Below are 15,095 nucleotides of genomic sequence, written 5' to 3'. Positions count from 1 at the left end.
ACCGCAGGCTCCCACGGAGGTGGGGAGCGGCCCTGAGAGGAGTCAGTTGGGTGGACTAGGCTTGCGGTCCAGGGTGGGTGCCTGGATCAGATATCGCCTGTGCCCAGTTTGCGGAGGGACAGAGCCACTTCTCTGTCTGGCAGATAAGAAGCCCAGGAAGTTTCCGGCCTCGAGGGGTCACCTGGGTCCCAAGTCCACCCTGCCCTTCTTGGTCCCTGGCCGACCACGTGGCCAGCCCTGCGGGGACCTCCAGAGAGACAGGTGCTGGGCGGGCCCTCCTGTACAGTCCCTCCTGTTACCCAGAGCCTGCCTGTTCCCATCTTACAGAGGGGCAGACTGAGGCTCAGAGCAGCAAGGCGCAGCCTTAGGAGTGGAATGGGTACCCCACGGGTCCAACTGGCAGGCGGCGGCTGAAGATGGACTTGGGCCTGCGGCCGTCTCGCGGGGGCGGGGCGCCTGGCGGTCAGCGGAAGCGCTGATTGGCTGCCGATGACGAAACTGGGATGCCTGCGCTGTGATTGGTGGCCCCTGGGGGCGGGAGTCTCGAGATTGACAAGGACAGATGGCGGCCACAAAGGGATGGTGAGCTCCCAGCGGGGTCCTGGCGACCAACCCCCACCGCTGTTCAAGCCAGGCTGGAAGCCAGAAAAGTCTCGGTGACGTGGAAGGAACAGATGAGGATTCCAGAGCCAAGCTCTTACAGACCGTTGGGGGTGGGGGTCCCCAGTTGGGCAGTGGAGCGAGGTGGAGGTGTTCCCCGCGGTGCCCGAGGAGAGGGCTGCTCAGGAGCGGAATGACCTGTCCTGGAGAGATTCCACGGACCCCTGCCCGCATCCTCTGAGCCAGGCCTAGGGGCTGGTTCTAAATTCCACGCATTCTGCAAAAATGAGCACCGGCTGCGCATTCTGCAAAAATGAGCACCGGCTGCGCGCGTTCCAGGGGCTGTTCCCCTCCCCCCCATCTCTGCAAACGAGGTGCAAAGTCTGGTGGCAGAGGCGATCACACCTAGGGAGGAGCGGGGCCTAACCTAGTACCTGGGACGGAAGAGCGGCCAGGCCAGGGAACCACAGCGCACGCAAAGGTCAGGAGTTGTGGCTGAGACCTGGCTGGGTCTCGAGGAGGAGTGGATCTGCTCGAGTGAGGCCGTTGTCTCCAGGCCCCGTGGAGGCAATAGGATGCTATGGGAAGGAGGCAGACACTCCCGTGGCGCACAGGAGCACCTGTGCTGACCGGAAAGTGCGCCCACCACCCCCCCACCCCACCTCCGCCCCCATCAGAACTGGCTCTGGGGCCCCACGTCAGATTCCGGGGTGCAGTTCTTCCTCCAGCCAGAAGCATGTTTGCCTCCTCAGCGATTTCCGTTTCACAGGTCCCGGACCGCAGGACCCTGCACACACAGGCACACGGACCTGTGTACGCGAGTGGGTGTGTGCACACAGGAATACATGCAGGCACGTACAAGAGCCCAGTGCACACAACACAGACGCACACAGACACAGACATGCACACACACAGGCACACAGACCCGCCCCCACTCAGCCCACAGGCTGCCACCCTCTGTCCCTGGGGACTCCTTGCCCCACTTCTCCTAGACCCTGACTGGCAGCTCCTCCCACCTCCAGTTGGGTAGGGGGCCAGCAGGTCCCCAGAGTTCTGAGGGTGGGTTCCCCCCAAGCCTGCCGTGGAGGACGAGCAGGAGTCCAGCCTCCCATTGCTCAGATAGGGAAACAGGCCTAGAGAGTGCCCAGCGAGTCTGGGCAGGTGCAGCCGGTGCTCCAAGCTACTCCACTGGGGTTGATTGTGAGCCCAAACGAAGAACATGCAGTTGAACTTGTAAGGAAGGAAGAAGCAAAGAGAGACAAGCTTTCTTCCCTTCCGTGAGTCCTTCCCTGGCAGGGGCAGGACTGCTGGAGGCCAGGCGGGGCAGCTGGGGGCAGCTGTGGTTCCCAAGATGCAGCCTGGCCAGAAAAAAGTGGGATTTTTTTTTCACAGACAGCCATTCACATCCTTTTGGGGTGGGTCTTCCAGTCCCGCTGGGGGCTCCAGCCCCGGGAGGACCCAGGTGGGTCCCTCAGAGTTTCCCAGGGGCATCTCACAGGACACTTCAAGCCCAGCCCCCTGTGCTCCCCAGCTCAGGCTCTTTCCCTGTTCTTCTCCGGGGAGACCTCGTTGGAGGACACCCAGACCTAGCTGGGCCCCTCTTCCTCCAGGGATACATCGGCTTCTGCCAGAATTGGGGAGGGCTCCAAAACACACTGAAGTGTAGAGTGGGTGATGCTACAAAGAGACCCACCCCTCTGGACTCCCTGGGGACCCTCTGGCCTCAGTTTCCCTCCTTCCAGGGACAGCAAGACTGATGGGGGAGGGGCTCCGAGACCCCTGGGGCAGCAAGAGGAGAAGGGGACAGATGGGGGCTCCGGGCAGAAGGAGGCCCAGAGAAGGGGCCCAGGCCTGCCCAGCAGGGGTGGGGCGGAGCTGAGCAATTGGCCTGAAGCCCCAGCCAGTTCGTGTGGGCCCCTGAGCTTAGCCAAGAGGAGGCCGAGCCTCCCTGAGGTGTGAATAATTAAGACCAAAGCTGCAGGAGATGGGGGAGGGGACCCTGCACCCCTCTCCCTGCCCCCACCCCCACCAGACAGGGACGACCCCCAGAAGGGGAGGGAGACACACCTGCCAGGAACCTGGGGCTGGGCAGGCTGGTCAGAAAGAGCTACACCCCTATCACAGTTGTTGCTTTAAGAATTAAGAGGAGCCGGCAAGGGGATCTGGTTTGCTTGTTCTCACTTCCCCTTGCCGCAGCAGTGCCCCAGTAAGAAAGCCTTGCCTGAAAAAAGAATTAAGAGAATGGGGGCTTCCCTGGTGGTCCAGTGGCCAAGACTCTGTGCTCCCAGTACAGGGGGCCGGGTTTCAATCCTTGGTCAGAGAACTGGATTCCGCACGCTGCGAATTAAGAGCTGCATGCGGTGCTAACAGATCCTGAAGGCCAAAATGAAGATCAAATTTCCCACATGCTGAACTAAGACCCCGTGCAGCCAAAGAAATAAATACTAAAAAAAAAAAGGTATGGTATCTATGTATATATACACACATACACGCAATGGAATACTGCTCAGTCATAAAAGGGAATGAAATCTTGCCTTTTGTGACAACATGGCTGGATCTAGAGGGTATGCTGCTAAGTGAAATAAGTCAAACAAAGACAAATATTGTAGTAACAAGACAAAAACAGACTCACAGACACAAAGAGCAAACAGGTGGTTGCCAGAATGGAGGACTTGGGGCGGGGGATGAGTGAGTGAAATCGGGGAAGGGGACTTAGAGGTACAGATATCCGGGTACAGAATCAGTAGTTCACAAGGACGCAATGCACAACATAGGGGGTGTAGTTAATACTGTAACAGCCCGGTGTGGTGGGTGACACATGGGGATGACTTATCCTGGTAGTGACTGTAGCATTTAGTACATCTCTGTGTAACACTCACTATGAATATGTGTAGCCTACACTATGCCGTGCCCCTGAAACCAACATAACAGTGTAAGTCAGTGATGCTTCAGTAAAGAACCAACAAATGGAACAGGTATGTCCAGATACTGAAACTCATGGGATCGGTTCCCCCAGAAACAAAGGAACACAAGCGTCCAGGCCAAGTGGCTTCTTTGGGAGGTGACCCCAGGATGAGGAGAGACGGGGACGAGAAGGAGAGCAATGCTGCACAGCGGGCACCGGGCTCCGAGCCCCACTGGGCGGTTCAGGAGAGCAGGGCAGTGCACCGCAGGCAGAGCCGTCCCCGACGAGCAGGGCGTGGGCCTGTCAGCCCCGCGCCTCCCCATCCTGGTGGGCTGCTTTCCAGAGCTGAGGTTCACAGGCAGCACCCCTGTGACGGGGGAGCCGAGGGATATGTTATGTCCTTATTATCATGACCCCCCACTGTATTTATTTTATTCCAATTAATTAACCAAATAACTTTTAACTGTGGTAAGATACATTAGCATAAAGGGAGCTTCCCCCGTGGCTCAGGGGTAAAGAATCTGCCTGCCAATGCAGGAGACGTAGGTTCGACGCCTGAGTTGGGAAGATCCCCTGGAGGAGCAAACGGCAACCCACTCCAGTATCCTTGCCTGGAGAATCCCATGGACAGAGGAGCCCGGCGGGCTACAGTCCATGGGGTCACCAAAGAGTCAGACACGAGTTAGCAGCTAAACAACACTAGCATAAAATCTACCGTCTTAACCGTTCCTAATGGTTCAGTAGAGCCGTCTTTATCCGCACTGTCGGACCATCATCAAATCACCACCATCATCTCCAGAACTCTCTCCACCTTGTAAAACGGACGCTCTGTCCCCACTCAACACTGACTCCCGGTCTCCCAGCCCCTGGCCCCCACCCCTGTCCAGTCTGTCTCCATGAACGTGACACTCAGGACCTCATCCAAGTGGAGGCCTACAGTGCTTGTGCTTTTGTGGTAAGCTTATTTCACTTCGCATAATGGTCCCAAGGGTCACCCACGCGGTAGCAAGTGCCAGAATTTCTTTTTTAAGGCTGAATACTGGGGCTTCCCTGGTGGTCCAGTGGTTAAGAATTTGCCTTGTAATGAAAGGGACACGGTTTCAATCCCTGGTCCGGGAAGATCCCACATGCTGCAGCAGAGCAACTAAGCCCGTGTACCTTAACTAAAGAGTAGCCCCTGCTTGCTGCACCTAAAGAAAAGCCCAGCCCGAGCAGCAACGAAGACTCAGCACAGCCAAAAAAATAAAAAGACTGAATCCTGTTCAGTTGTATTGATACGCCACATCCGTCCACGGGCGTTTTGGCAGCTTCCATTTATTAGCTCTTGTGAATAATGCTGCTGTGAACGCAAGCGTACAAGGCCCTGCTTTCCATTCTTTTGGGTACAGACCCAGAAGTGGACCTGCTGGGTCATGTGGCCATTCCAATTTTAAGGTTTTGAAAAACTGCCATAACGTCTCGCACAGCAGCTGCACCATTTTCATCCCCAGCAACGGTGTACGAGGGTTGTGTTTCATTTTCCAACGCAGAGCATCGGACGTGTCCACTGCCCCTCCCCTCGCTGTCCCCGAACAGATGCCAGTGTTCCTTATCTGCGCAGACAGACCTCCCTCTGTCCTGTCGCGTAGCCTCGTCACGTCCCGTCTTATCTACCTCGGCCCCTGCTCACGGACCTTCACATCGTATCTCGTGTATCATGACTGGCACAGACACTGCTGAACGGAACAGTGGCAGGAGCCTGTTTACAAGTGCCCGGGCTAGATTCCTGGAAGGATAATTCCTGGGTCACTTGACATTCTGATCGATGCGGTCTGATGGCCTCCCCCTGAGACCCTCCCCACAGCCCCTGCCCGGCAGAGGGTGAGTGTTTCTTTACACCCTCCCCAACCTGGACGGAATCGCTCTTGAAGCTTCTGGCCAAGCGGAGAGGTGAGGAGCAGGGTGCAGTGTCCCCTGGGGAGTCTGTGCTCACCGGGAGTGCAGGGGTCTGCCCAGGGGGCTCCTGCCTGCTGGGTTTCCTTGTTCCCCGAAACGTCACTGGCCGATATGAGGGCTGTATGTAAAAGCCTCCCACCCCTCCAGGGCTCCAGATGACGTCTCATCAAAGCACTGGTAACCAGGGAGTCCCTGGGTTCCTGTGGCTCCCGAGGTGCCCGTGGGGGCTCAGAAGCGCCTGGGGTACGGCCAGTTCCCCCGACTCACCCGGCCCGAGGCCCTCCTCACAAAGGCCGTCGTCCCTGAGGGTGTAGGGTGGGCCCTGGCTGGCCGTCTTCCTCTTTTCTCTGTGTTTCTTTGTTCGGAATAGTTTCTATTGCTGTCTTCAAGTTCAGTAACAGTTTGTTTTGACCCCCTGCAGCATCTAATCTGTTATGAATTTCACCCGAGGTATTTTTAAAAAGATAAAACATTGCCTAGTTTCACCTTTATTAAGTTTTTAAATTAATCCGTTTTGGGGACCGTGCTGGGTCTTCGTTGCTCTGCGGGCTTTTCTCTAGTTGCGGCGGGAGGGGGCTATTCCTTGCCGTGGTGCTCACGCTTTGCGTTGCAGTGGCTTCTCTTTTGTGGGGCCCAGGCTCCAGGGCACGGGCTCAGCAGCTGTGGCTCACGGGCTTGACTGCCCCACGGCCTGTGGGATCTTCCCGGACCAGGGATTGAACCCGTGTCTCTTGGATCTCCTGTACTGGCAGGCAGGTGTGCTGCTTTACCACGAGCGCCACCTGGGAAGCCCTTCTTCCCTTTATGACCAAATACTATCCTGTCTGGACAGGCCCCATTTTGTTTGTCTGTTCATCAGACAGTGGACATTGGATTTGGATGGTTTCCACTTTTGGGCTATTTATGAATAATGCTAAATTATTGTTGTGTGAAACACATTCTAGGCAAACATATCTGTAAACTTAAAACTCCAGCTCTTGATACCTGGGCTGTTTGGACACCTGTAAAACCCCAGCCCTTTAGAGTGGGGAGGGCTTTTCAGGCTACCCAGCCAACCTCTCGCACCCCCTGAGCCCACCCCAGAGTTTACAGACGGGGAAACTGACACTCCAGCTGGCAGATGATCTGCCCACCGTTCCAGTTCAAAGAACACTCACTCACAAACCAGTCAGTCCTAAAGGAAATCGGCCCTGAATAGTCACTGGAGAGACTGATGCTGAAGCTGAAGCTCCTATACTTTGACCATCTGATGCGAAGAACTAATTCATTGGGAAAGATCCTGATGCTGGGAAAAACTGAGGGCAGGAGAAGGGAGTGACAGAGGAGGACATGGTTGGATGGCATCACCGATTCAGTAGAGTTTGAGTGAAGGCAGGGACATGGTGAAGGACAGGGAAGCCCGGCGTGCTGCAATCCATGGGGTTGCAGAGTCGGACATGACTTGGAGGCTGAACCACCACAGAGAACAATGCAGGTAAGCTCTGTGAGGCTCCTGTGGGTCAGAGTGCATCTTCACACACGCTGTCTCATTGGATGCCCTACCTCCCCCTTCTGAGGTGGGTCTTTTTATCCTTGTTTCACAGATTTCTTCTTCCAGCAGTTATTTCCTGAACACTCCAGACTGTGAATGAATCCCAGACAGCCAGCACCTCAGCAGAAGAGAGGTCTATGTCCCAGAGGCAGGAAACGGCGGAGCTGGGTAGGAACATCCAGCTTCGAGGTCGCCCTGGGCTTCCTTTTTGGCCTTCCTCCCCATCAGGAGGGAGAGGAAGGAGATGTCTGTGGGGGCGGTGTGGGTGCCCCGGAGGGCTGAGGCTGTGTGCCCCAGAGGGCTGAGGCTGGGAACGGGCTAGGCCCCCAGCATGCCTGGGACAGGGCAGCCGGGCCTCCAGCAGGTCGCAGAGAAGTGCCTCTGCCTGTAGAGCGTCCTTCCCTTGAGCTGCGGGCACGTCTCCACCTTCCAGACACACTGACCCTCCTAACTCTTGCCTGTCCACCCGTGAGGTCAAGCTGCCTTTGAAGATAAGGGCGCGGACACCTGGTGGAGACGTGTTTCAGAGCCCTAACTCTTGGCTGTGCTAGTGGTCACTTTGCTTGCGTTCCAATTTGTATTTTCTATTTGTTTTTATATCATGTGTGTTTTGGGTAATTTGAGATCGCTCAGTTGTGTCCGACTCTGCGACCCCATGGACTATACAGTCCCTGGGCCAGAATACTGGAGTGGGTAGCCTTTCCCGTCTCCAGGGGATCTTCCCAACCCAGGGATTGAACCCAGGTCTCTTGCATTGCAGGTGGATTCTTTACCAGCTGAGCCAGAAGGAAGCCCTTCTTTTGGGTAAGTGGCCTTAAACTTGGTAGAAAGGAGGAAAGAGGGAGAGACAGAGACAGAGAGACAAAGAGGGTAACAGGGGGGACCAGACTTGGGGCTGACACAGGGAGGGCAGACAGAGAAGGCTGCGGCCACTGTACCTCGAGAGGCGCCTCTTGCAGCTGAGGTGGGGCGGGGACGAGGCTTGTTTTGGAGTGCCTGGGACGAGGTGGTTGATGTGCACTGGGCCCTGGAGAGCCTTTGACAGCCCCCGCCGGCCGTGCTGGGGGGAAGCGGGGGCCGCCTCGGGGCTGCCGGCTCAGCCAAACCGCAGGCGGGCTCAGAGCTGCCCCTGGGCCGGCAGCGCGGACGGGGCGGGAGCCCTGCGCGGTGCTCGTCGCTTCGTTCGCTGCTCCGGGCGGTTTCCTGTGGCTGCTGCGGCGGGGGCAGCTGGTCCTGGGCTGGGAGGAGCTCCACTGGGCCCTGTTCAGGGCTTGGGGGGAAGGGGGAGGGACAGCTCCCAGGAACCAGAGGCCAGAGAGGGGGCTCGGCCCGGAGCTCCTCCCTTTCCCTCTCCTCCCCCGTCACCGCTCCCCTTCATTTCCTCCGGCTTCCAGGCTGCCCTCCGCCGCCTTGCAAGCGAGCAACGCTGGGTGCTGGGCGGCACCGCCCCCGCCCCAGCCCCGTCTCAGCCAGTTGCCCACCCTGCACGCACAGCCCCCGCCCCGCGCCAGGTCCTACACGTGCTACTGCCTCCACTAGGCCCCGCGCTGATGAACGGACTGAAAATACAGAGCCCCTGGGGGGCAGCCCGCCTGTCCCGTGATGCGGAGGAGGGGCCAGCCCAGGGGGCCCTTCTGTGGCCTCTTGCCTGGAGGCTCCTCCCCGTCACCTCCCCAGCCCCTGGCGGCTCCTGCTGTGCCCCTCTTTCCCACGGTCTGCTATTTTAGTGGCATGTCTTCTGTCACCCGTGCTGGGGGAGCCTGACAGCCCAAGACCCAGTTGGGTGGCACCTTCCTGAAGCCCGGCCCAGGCCTGTCCCCCGTTAGTGGTGTACACACAGGTGCCCACTAGGTGTAGGGCCCAGGGCATGGCCTCCATGCCACAATGGTTTTGACTGTCACCTTCTAAGGCCAACCCCAGCCCAGCCCAAATGTGCTGATCCCAACCAAGAGGGATGACACAGATGGGGTTTAAACATGATCATTACCCACCAGGGGTCATGGGAACAGTGGGCCAGCCAGCTGGGCACAACCAGCCTCCGGGAGACAGACTTTAAAAGTCCAAAGAGAACCCGAACAGAGCCTGCGGCAGGAGGTTATAAAAGAGTGAGCTAATTAAAAGCCACCTTCAGGAAGTCTTTGCTCATACCTGTTCCTGCTCCTGGTAGACAGAAAATCTGCACATCTGGTTTACTAGTTTTGTGAAATACACTAGGTATATCATAGGAAAAAACACACTGGGAGGAAACGTATCAAAACCAACACAATACTGCAAATCAACTAGACTTCAATACCTAACCCCATCGCCCAACCCGTCCCAACCTTGATTCACAGCTCCACTGCTAGAAATGTGTCTACTGCGACATCAAAGGGAGTGTCCACTGAGGTGATGTGTGCAGGAAATGGGAAGCACCCAGATTTTCCTTAATGGGGGAATTGCTGGATCACTTGTGGCAAATCCATACACAGAAATACCACAGAAGGCATAAAAGGCACAGGTTAGAGCTATCTGGACCCACACACCTGGAGGGCACGCCATGATGGTGAAGAAAGTGAACTGCAGCCAGAGGTATGGAACCACTTTTGCGATGACAAAGGCCCGGAGCGCTGATAAGCAGGTGCCTGCAGAGACATGGAGGGTGAGCAGGGTGAAGAGGGGGAATGTGACTCTGGTGGCCTGAAGGGAGGATGGAAAAGAGACAACTGCGGACTGGGAGAGAAAACAGGACGTATCTACCGATGGGAGCCGTAGAGCAGTCTAGGATAGTGCTGCTGCTGCTGCTGCTAAGTCGCTTCAGTCGTGTCCAACTCTGTGTGACCCCATAGATGGCAGCCCACCAGGCTCCCCTGTCCCTGGGATTCTCCAGGCAAGAACACTGGAGTGGGTTGCCATTTTCTTCTCCAATGCATGAAAGTGAAAAGTCAAAGTGAAGTCGCTCAGTCGTGTCCAACTCTTAGCGACCCCATGGACTGCAGCCCACCAGGCTCCTCCGTCCATGGGATTTTCCAGGCAAGAGTACTAGATGGTGCTGCAAATATGTAAATATGGAACGTGTACAGGAACGAGACCTAGATGGCATAAGTAAACTTAAAAAAAATATATACCAATTTAGAAGCTGGGAATGCAGATTAAGTTTTGTCTAGGATTTACTTCAGTACGCCTTTTTCAGATGTGCAAAAAAAACCAAAAAACAAAAAACAAAACACCATTCAGTAAAAAGTTGTGAATGGGGACAAGGATAGCGTGGTCTATTGACGTTCTGAACTGGATTTGAGCCCGAGCGTGCAGTGCCCGCCCGTGACTCAGTGGCCTCCAGGCCTGGCAAACATGGCAAGCGTTAAGGGGTCATAACAGCAGCTCTTGCCTTCTCAAGACTGGCCTTCTCTCTGAGTGAGGTTTCTCCCCTCTGCATCCACTTCCCAGGCCGACTCAGTGGCCTGCTTGCAGAGACCTGGAAGACGGACTGACCATGCTTTGTCAAAGGTGATTCTGTGCTGAAAAGCACACAGCGACTCCCCTGGTGGCCCAGTGCCGAAGGCTCCATGCTCGCTCCCAGTGCGGCAGGCCTGGATCTGATCCCTGGTCAGGGAACTAGACCCCACATGCCGCAACCAAGAGTTTGTATGCCACAACTGAGCCCGGGCCAGCCAGATAAACAGTAAAACCCGACAAAAGTACCCCCTGTGCCCCACCTGACCTGGGCAGCTCCCCAGGCAGGGTGAGTGTGATGGATCGCCAGACCTCCCTCCTGGGCAGGCCAGGCCCCTTGGGGGAAGCTCTGGAATCAGATCCTGCAGCTCTTGTGCAGCCTCCCGACCTCTGCTCTGGGAGAACAGTTAGGTGAGGCGTTATCTGTCCCAGGAATCCATGGGCTTTCTGTCCCAGCAGCCCTGGTAACTTTGCGGGGGGTGGTAGGGCCTGATTGTGCCGTGTGCGGAGAAAAGAAACCAGAGAGCAGTCTGCACAAACATCTATTTACAAAAAAAAACAAGTTACATATAATACAAGCTTTTTACACACAGTAGTTTAAACAATTATGTATTTTTACTACCAGAAAGAAAAAAAAAATGTAATAAACTAATCATTTTTGCTGTTTTTATACAATGTGACTGGTCATGCACACTTGTTTTAAAACTTTTTGCTAAGTGCAAATACTAGATTCCTCTCTCCAGTTTTAAGGCAAGAACAGGACTGCCACTGGGCAGTCTTTCGCTCCGGGGAGCAAGCCCAGCAGCCCAGAGGGGGAGGTGCTGGCTGCCTCCAGGACTGCTGTCCCCAGACAGGGGCTCATCTCTGCGGGTGTCCCAGCGTTAGTGTCTTGAGGCCACTGACTGTCTTGTCAGATGAGGATGTCCCGTCTCTCCCCCCACCCCATCACTAGGACAGACCACTTCTCCAGGAGACCGAGACCCAGGTGCTGTCTCCAGGACATGTGGACACACAGGCTCATTTCACAGACACGCGGGGACTTACGCTTGGTGACGGCGCTGTGGCCGCTGACCTGCCAGCCACTCCACACGCTGGCTGGAGGAGGAACACTGGAAATTGGGTGCCCTGGGCTCAGAGAGGAAGGAGTGGTTCCCTAGCTGCCCTGTGTGGCTAAGAACTGCCAGAACTCATCTCAGAAGACGAGCCTTGGGATTGGCCTTGAGGGGACCATCATTCTGGTCTCCCTATGCGGGGTGACCTCTACGCGCAGGTCCTAGGGCCGTCACCGGGCCGGTGTTGGGCACACCTGCCTGAGGTCTGTCGGTCCTTGCCGCTGCCCCAGGCCCTCCGTGGAGCCATGAACCCCGGGCCACAGGGCCATGGTGGAGGCTGGCTCCCTCGCTGGATGGTGAATTGGGTCAGAGACCTAGCAGGTTCTGCTGGGCTGGGCTGAGACTGTCACCAGCTGAGCAGACACCTGGGGACACCTGTTGGCAGCTCCTGGCTCTCAGAGCCCTCCTGTGGGGAGCAGGGGGGCGGAACGTGTCTTCCAGGCACAGGAAGAAACCCTGCAGCTGCACCTGAGGGGCGGGGGCAGGGGCAGGGTTGGGCAGGGAGGGCCCCCTGGCAGCAGATAGCTGGTGTGGCCTCTCCTCAGGCACCCGCACCCCTCAAGCCCAGATCCGGAGAAAAGAGCAAGGACGCACAACTCAGCCTCATCTCCTCTCCAGCTTAATCTCTGAAAAACAGCTGAGGTTGGTGGCAGAGGGTGCCCAGACATGGAGCATGTCCACTGCACTGAGGTCTGTGTGTGTGAGCTCTGGGAGCCCACAGCCATCGGAGTGTCACCCAGAGAACAGAGGCTAACACTGGGGCCAGGCAGGTTCATCCCCAGGGGGGTCACGGCTCTGCAGGCGGGATGGAGTGTGGTGACATGCTGCAAAGCGTGTGCTGGGGCGCAGCTGACACCTGGCTGGGGCTGGACAGCCAAAGTCCACGCGCGGCATGGCAGGGGCTCCCAAACGAGTCCTGACTTCAGGACAGGTCCCCTGGCCCTGGGGACAGCCAGCGCCCCCGCCACACCTTCGGGGAGAACCTGGGGTGGCAAACACAGCTCCAAGGAGAGCCACCTGGCTGTCACAGCTAGCTCAGAAAGGCCCTGTGTTTGGCGAAGATTCCGGGAACCCCACCGTCAGCTGCCAGGCATTCGGTAGGTAATAGGGATTGAGGGAAACTTGAGTAGGCCACGGAAAACTGGAAAAGTGAAAACTGAGTGGACAGCAAATGTTTCTTCAGATAAAACACAAACATCCCATTGCATGAAGTGGCTCCCTGTGGTCTCATCCGATGGCCAAGAGGGGAGACCCTGGAACCCCTGTGGCAGTGGGGGCCTGAGGGACACAGTCCACAGCTCCCCCCCCCCCGAGTGGTGTTCCCAGGCTTGTGAACATCACTCAGTCACCCCCTCACTGGGAGCAGCTGGTCAGGGCGGTGGGGCACACCTCACGCTGGGCAGGCCTCGGAGCGGGGGATGGGAGAACCAGGCTTGCTGGACCCAGGTCCAATCTCGTGGCTCTCCAAACTGCGCTGTTACGTCACTTTATTATGGGTCACACTGCTGTGGTGAGGAAGGCTTACATGGTTTTAACTGAGAGACTTCTGTTGTCTGCCAGGGGCTGGGGATGGAGGCAAATATTTCCCTGCATCTATTCCTGCAGGGATATGAGTGACAGACGGGTGCCCTGTGGCCAGGGCCCCCACCTGGAAGCTAGAATGGCAGGACTCTTCAGGAAGATGGTTTCGCTGCCCCTGATCTCTGCCCAGGGAGTGCCAGACCAATCCTCATGGGCACCCACAGGGTACCACCACCGGCTGGTCGCTCTTGAAGGAGCTGTGGCCCTTCCCAGGAAGAAACTCTGCCCACCCTTCTGAAAGCCAAGTCCACCACCCCTACTGGGCAGGCCCGGCACAGCCATGGGCCTGGGCCGGGGTGGGAGGGAGCATCTACATCCAGCCTCCACTGCCAGGCACTCGACGGGGCTCCCTGGAGGGGCGGGGCCCAGGCATCAGAAGCGATGCCGAGGCTGGGGGCCAAAGTGCATGGGCAGGTTGTGCTCCAGGGGCAGGTGGATGGGGGCAAATTCGTAGTTGACGCGCATATTGGGCAGGGGCGGCACGTAGGGTGCCGGGATGGGGCCCATGTTGAGGGGGAAGTTGTTGAACACGGGCCGGACGGGCGGCAGGGGGAAGGGTGGGTGCACGAAGGCGTAGGCGGGTATCTGCGGCTGGTGCAGGTTCTGGGGCACGGGCCTCGGCAGGGCCTCGGTCCTCTGCACTTTCTCAGGGGGCTTCTCCAAGGGGGGGCCGATGCGTTTGAAGGTGTTCTCTGAAAAGGAGGTGAGATTTAGTCGACAGAAGGGTTAACCTCACTGCGTGCAGACCTGCTGGGGACCCAGCAGAACTGCTAGAGGTCAGGCCACGCACCGCCGACCTGCCTTCTTCCTGGTGGACATAGGAGTGATGGCCAGGCCAGACTAAGGCCGACTGAAGTCCCCAAGGCAGCATGCACGCACGGGTGCAGCCCCCACCCTTCTCAGCAGTCACCAAGGACAAAAGCACATGTTCCTGCGAGCATCACAGCCCACAGGAGTCTTCTTAGGGGAAGGTGGCTCAGATCAGCTCAGAAAGGGTGGAGCGGGTGTGGGAGCCTCTCTCTGAGCCAGGGCCTAGGTGGCCACTGACAGGAGCTCCATCGCGTTCCTCCAGCCTCAGAGGGGTCTCCTGTCTTTTTCAGTTGGCTGTGGCTCCTGTTTGCTTCCTAAAGTTCAATCTCACCAGCTAGGACCTACCTCCCAGCCTTCACGGAGCTGCTAACACTGCCTCTAAACTCTCGGGACCTTTCCCAGAGGGAGCTGGACTTGTGGGTGGGGTAGACTGGGGCCTGCCTGAAGGACAGCCCTCCCTGGGCGTTCCCTGGCGGGTAGGGGGCCAGGATTCCCACAGAGGCAAGGAGTGGGCGTCCTTCCCTCCCCGTGGATACGAACTGCCTGGGCGCAGGGCCTGTCCTGGGGAGAACTTGCCTCCATTCTTTCTTTTCTGTTCCTCTTCGGCCTCCTTCTGGATTTCCTCAATTAGCTTCTCATCATCTTCCTAGAAGAAAAGCAACTGATGACAAGTTTGCCCTCAGCCAGCTCCATGCAGGGCTCAGGCCCTACTGGGACATGCAGGAGGCCATGGGTCTGCACACCCCTCGTTCCCAGGTCTCCAAGAACCTTCTTCCTTCAGCACCAGATGGTGTTCCCGTGAGGCTGGGACAGAGAGCGGGCCTGTGCAGGGCGGGTGGCCGTCTAGGGGCCGGGTTGAGAGCCTGCTCCGTTCACTCAGCTCAGGGTTAAGAACTTCCAGGCAGAGGGCTACCCAAAGGCTTGGGATGGGCTGAGTCTGGAGTAGGCAGGGCCTGAGGAGCTTTAGATCTTGAGTCTACAAGCTCTGGGCACAGACACCCTTCTGAGTAGAGCCTGCAAGTCTTGCAGACTCCCTGAACTGGGCTGGACAGTTCACTGGCCTGCTGACCCTGAAGCTGGCGGTCAGCTCCTAGTCAGTGGTGGGTGACAGACGGAGCAACATCCTGCCCACAGAGCACTGGCTGGGCCACGAGGAAGGCACAGCAGTTTAGGAAGTCCCGGACAGACTCAT

At 57.3% G+C, this 15,095-nt stretch overlaps 1 protein-coding gene and 1 long non-coding RNA gene across 8 annotated transcripts in view; one reads left to right on the top strand and one right to left on the bottom strand.

The window, feature by feature from the left end:
- The first annotated feature begins 5,297 nt into the window (after window positions 1–5,297).
- Window positions 5,298–9,441, top strand: LOC138985619 (uncharacterized). Of its 3 annotated transcripts, none has more exons than XR_011462651.1 (4): window positions 5,298–5,434; window positions 7,024–7,139; window positions 7,732–7,775; window positions 9,305–9,441. It is a non-coding gene; the product is annotated as an uncharacterized lncRNA (long non-coding RNA). The 3 variants fall into 3 exon arrangements; XR_011462650.1 differs by having other exon boundaries at window positions 8,966–9,429; XR_011462649.1 differs by lacking the exon at window positions 9,305–9,441 and adding an exon at window positions 8,366–8,851.
- A 1,485-nt stretch (window positions 9,442–10,926) lies between these two features.
- RNF216 (ring finger protein 216) overlaps window positions 10,927–15,095 on the bottom strand; it is a 120,782-nt gene continuing 116,613 nt past the window's right edge. For all 5 annotated transcript variants that reach the window (XM_070362781.1, XM_070362780.1, XM_005887323.3 and 2 more), the window contains 2 exons: window positions 14,480–14,549; window positions 10,927–13,785 (listed from right to left, as the gene is read on the bottom strand). In XM_070362781.1, the coding sequence (XP_070218882.1) occupies window positions 13,466–13,785; window positions 14,480–14,549 (390 nt within the window). In that variant the 3' untranslated portion in view covers window positions 10,927–13,465. The remainder of the gene's footprint in view (window positions 13,786–14,479; window positions 14,550–15,095) is intronic.

Source organism: Bos mutus, chromosome 25, assembly GCF_027580195.1.
Source record: "Bos mutus isolate GX-2022 chromosome 25, NWIPB_WYAK_1.1, whole genome shotgun sequence".
NCBI lineage: Eukaryota > Metazoa > Chordata > Mammalia > Artiodactyla > Bovidae > Bos > Bos mutus.
This window is presented reverse-complemented; position numbering and strand designations above follow the sequence as displayed.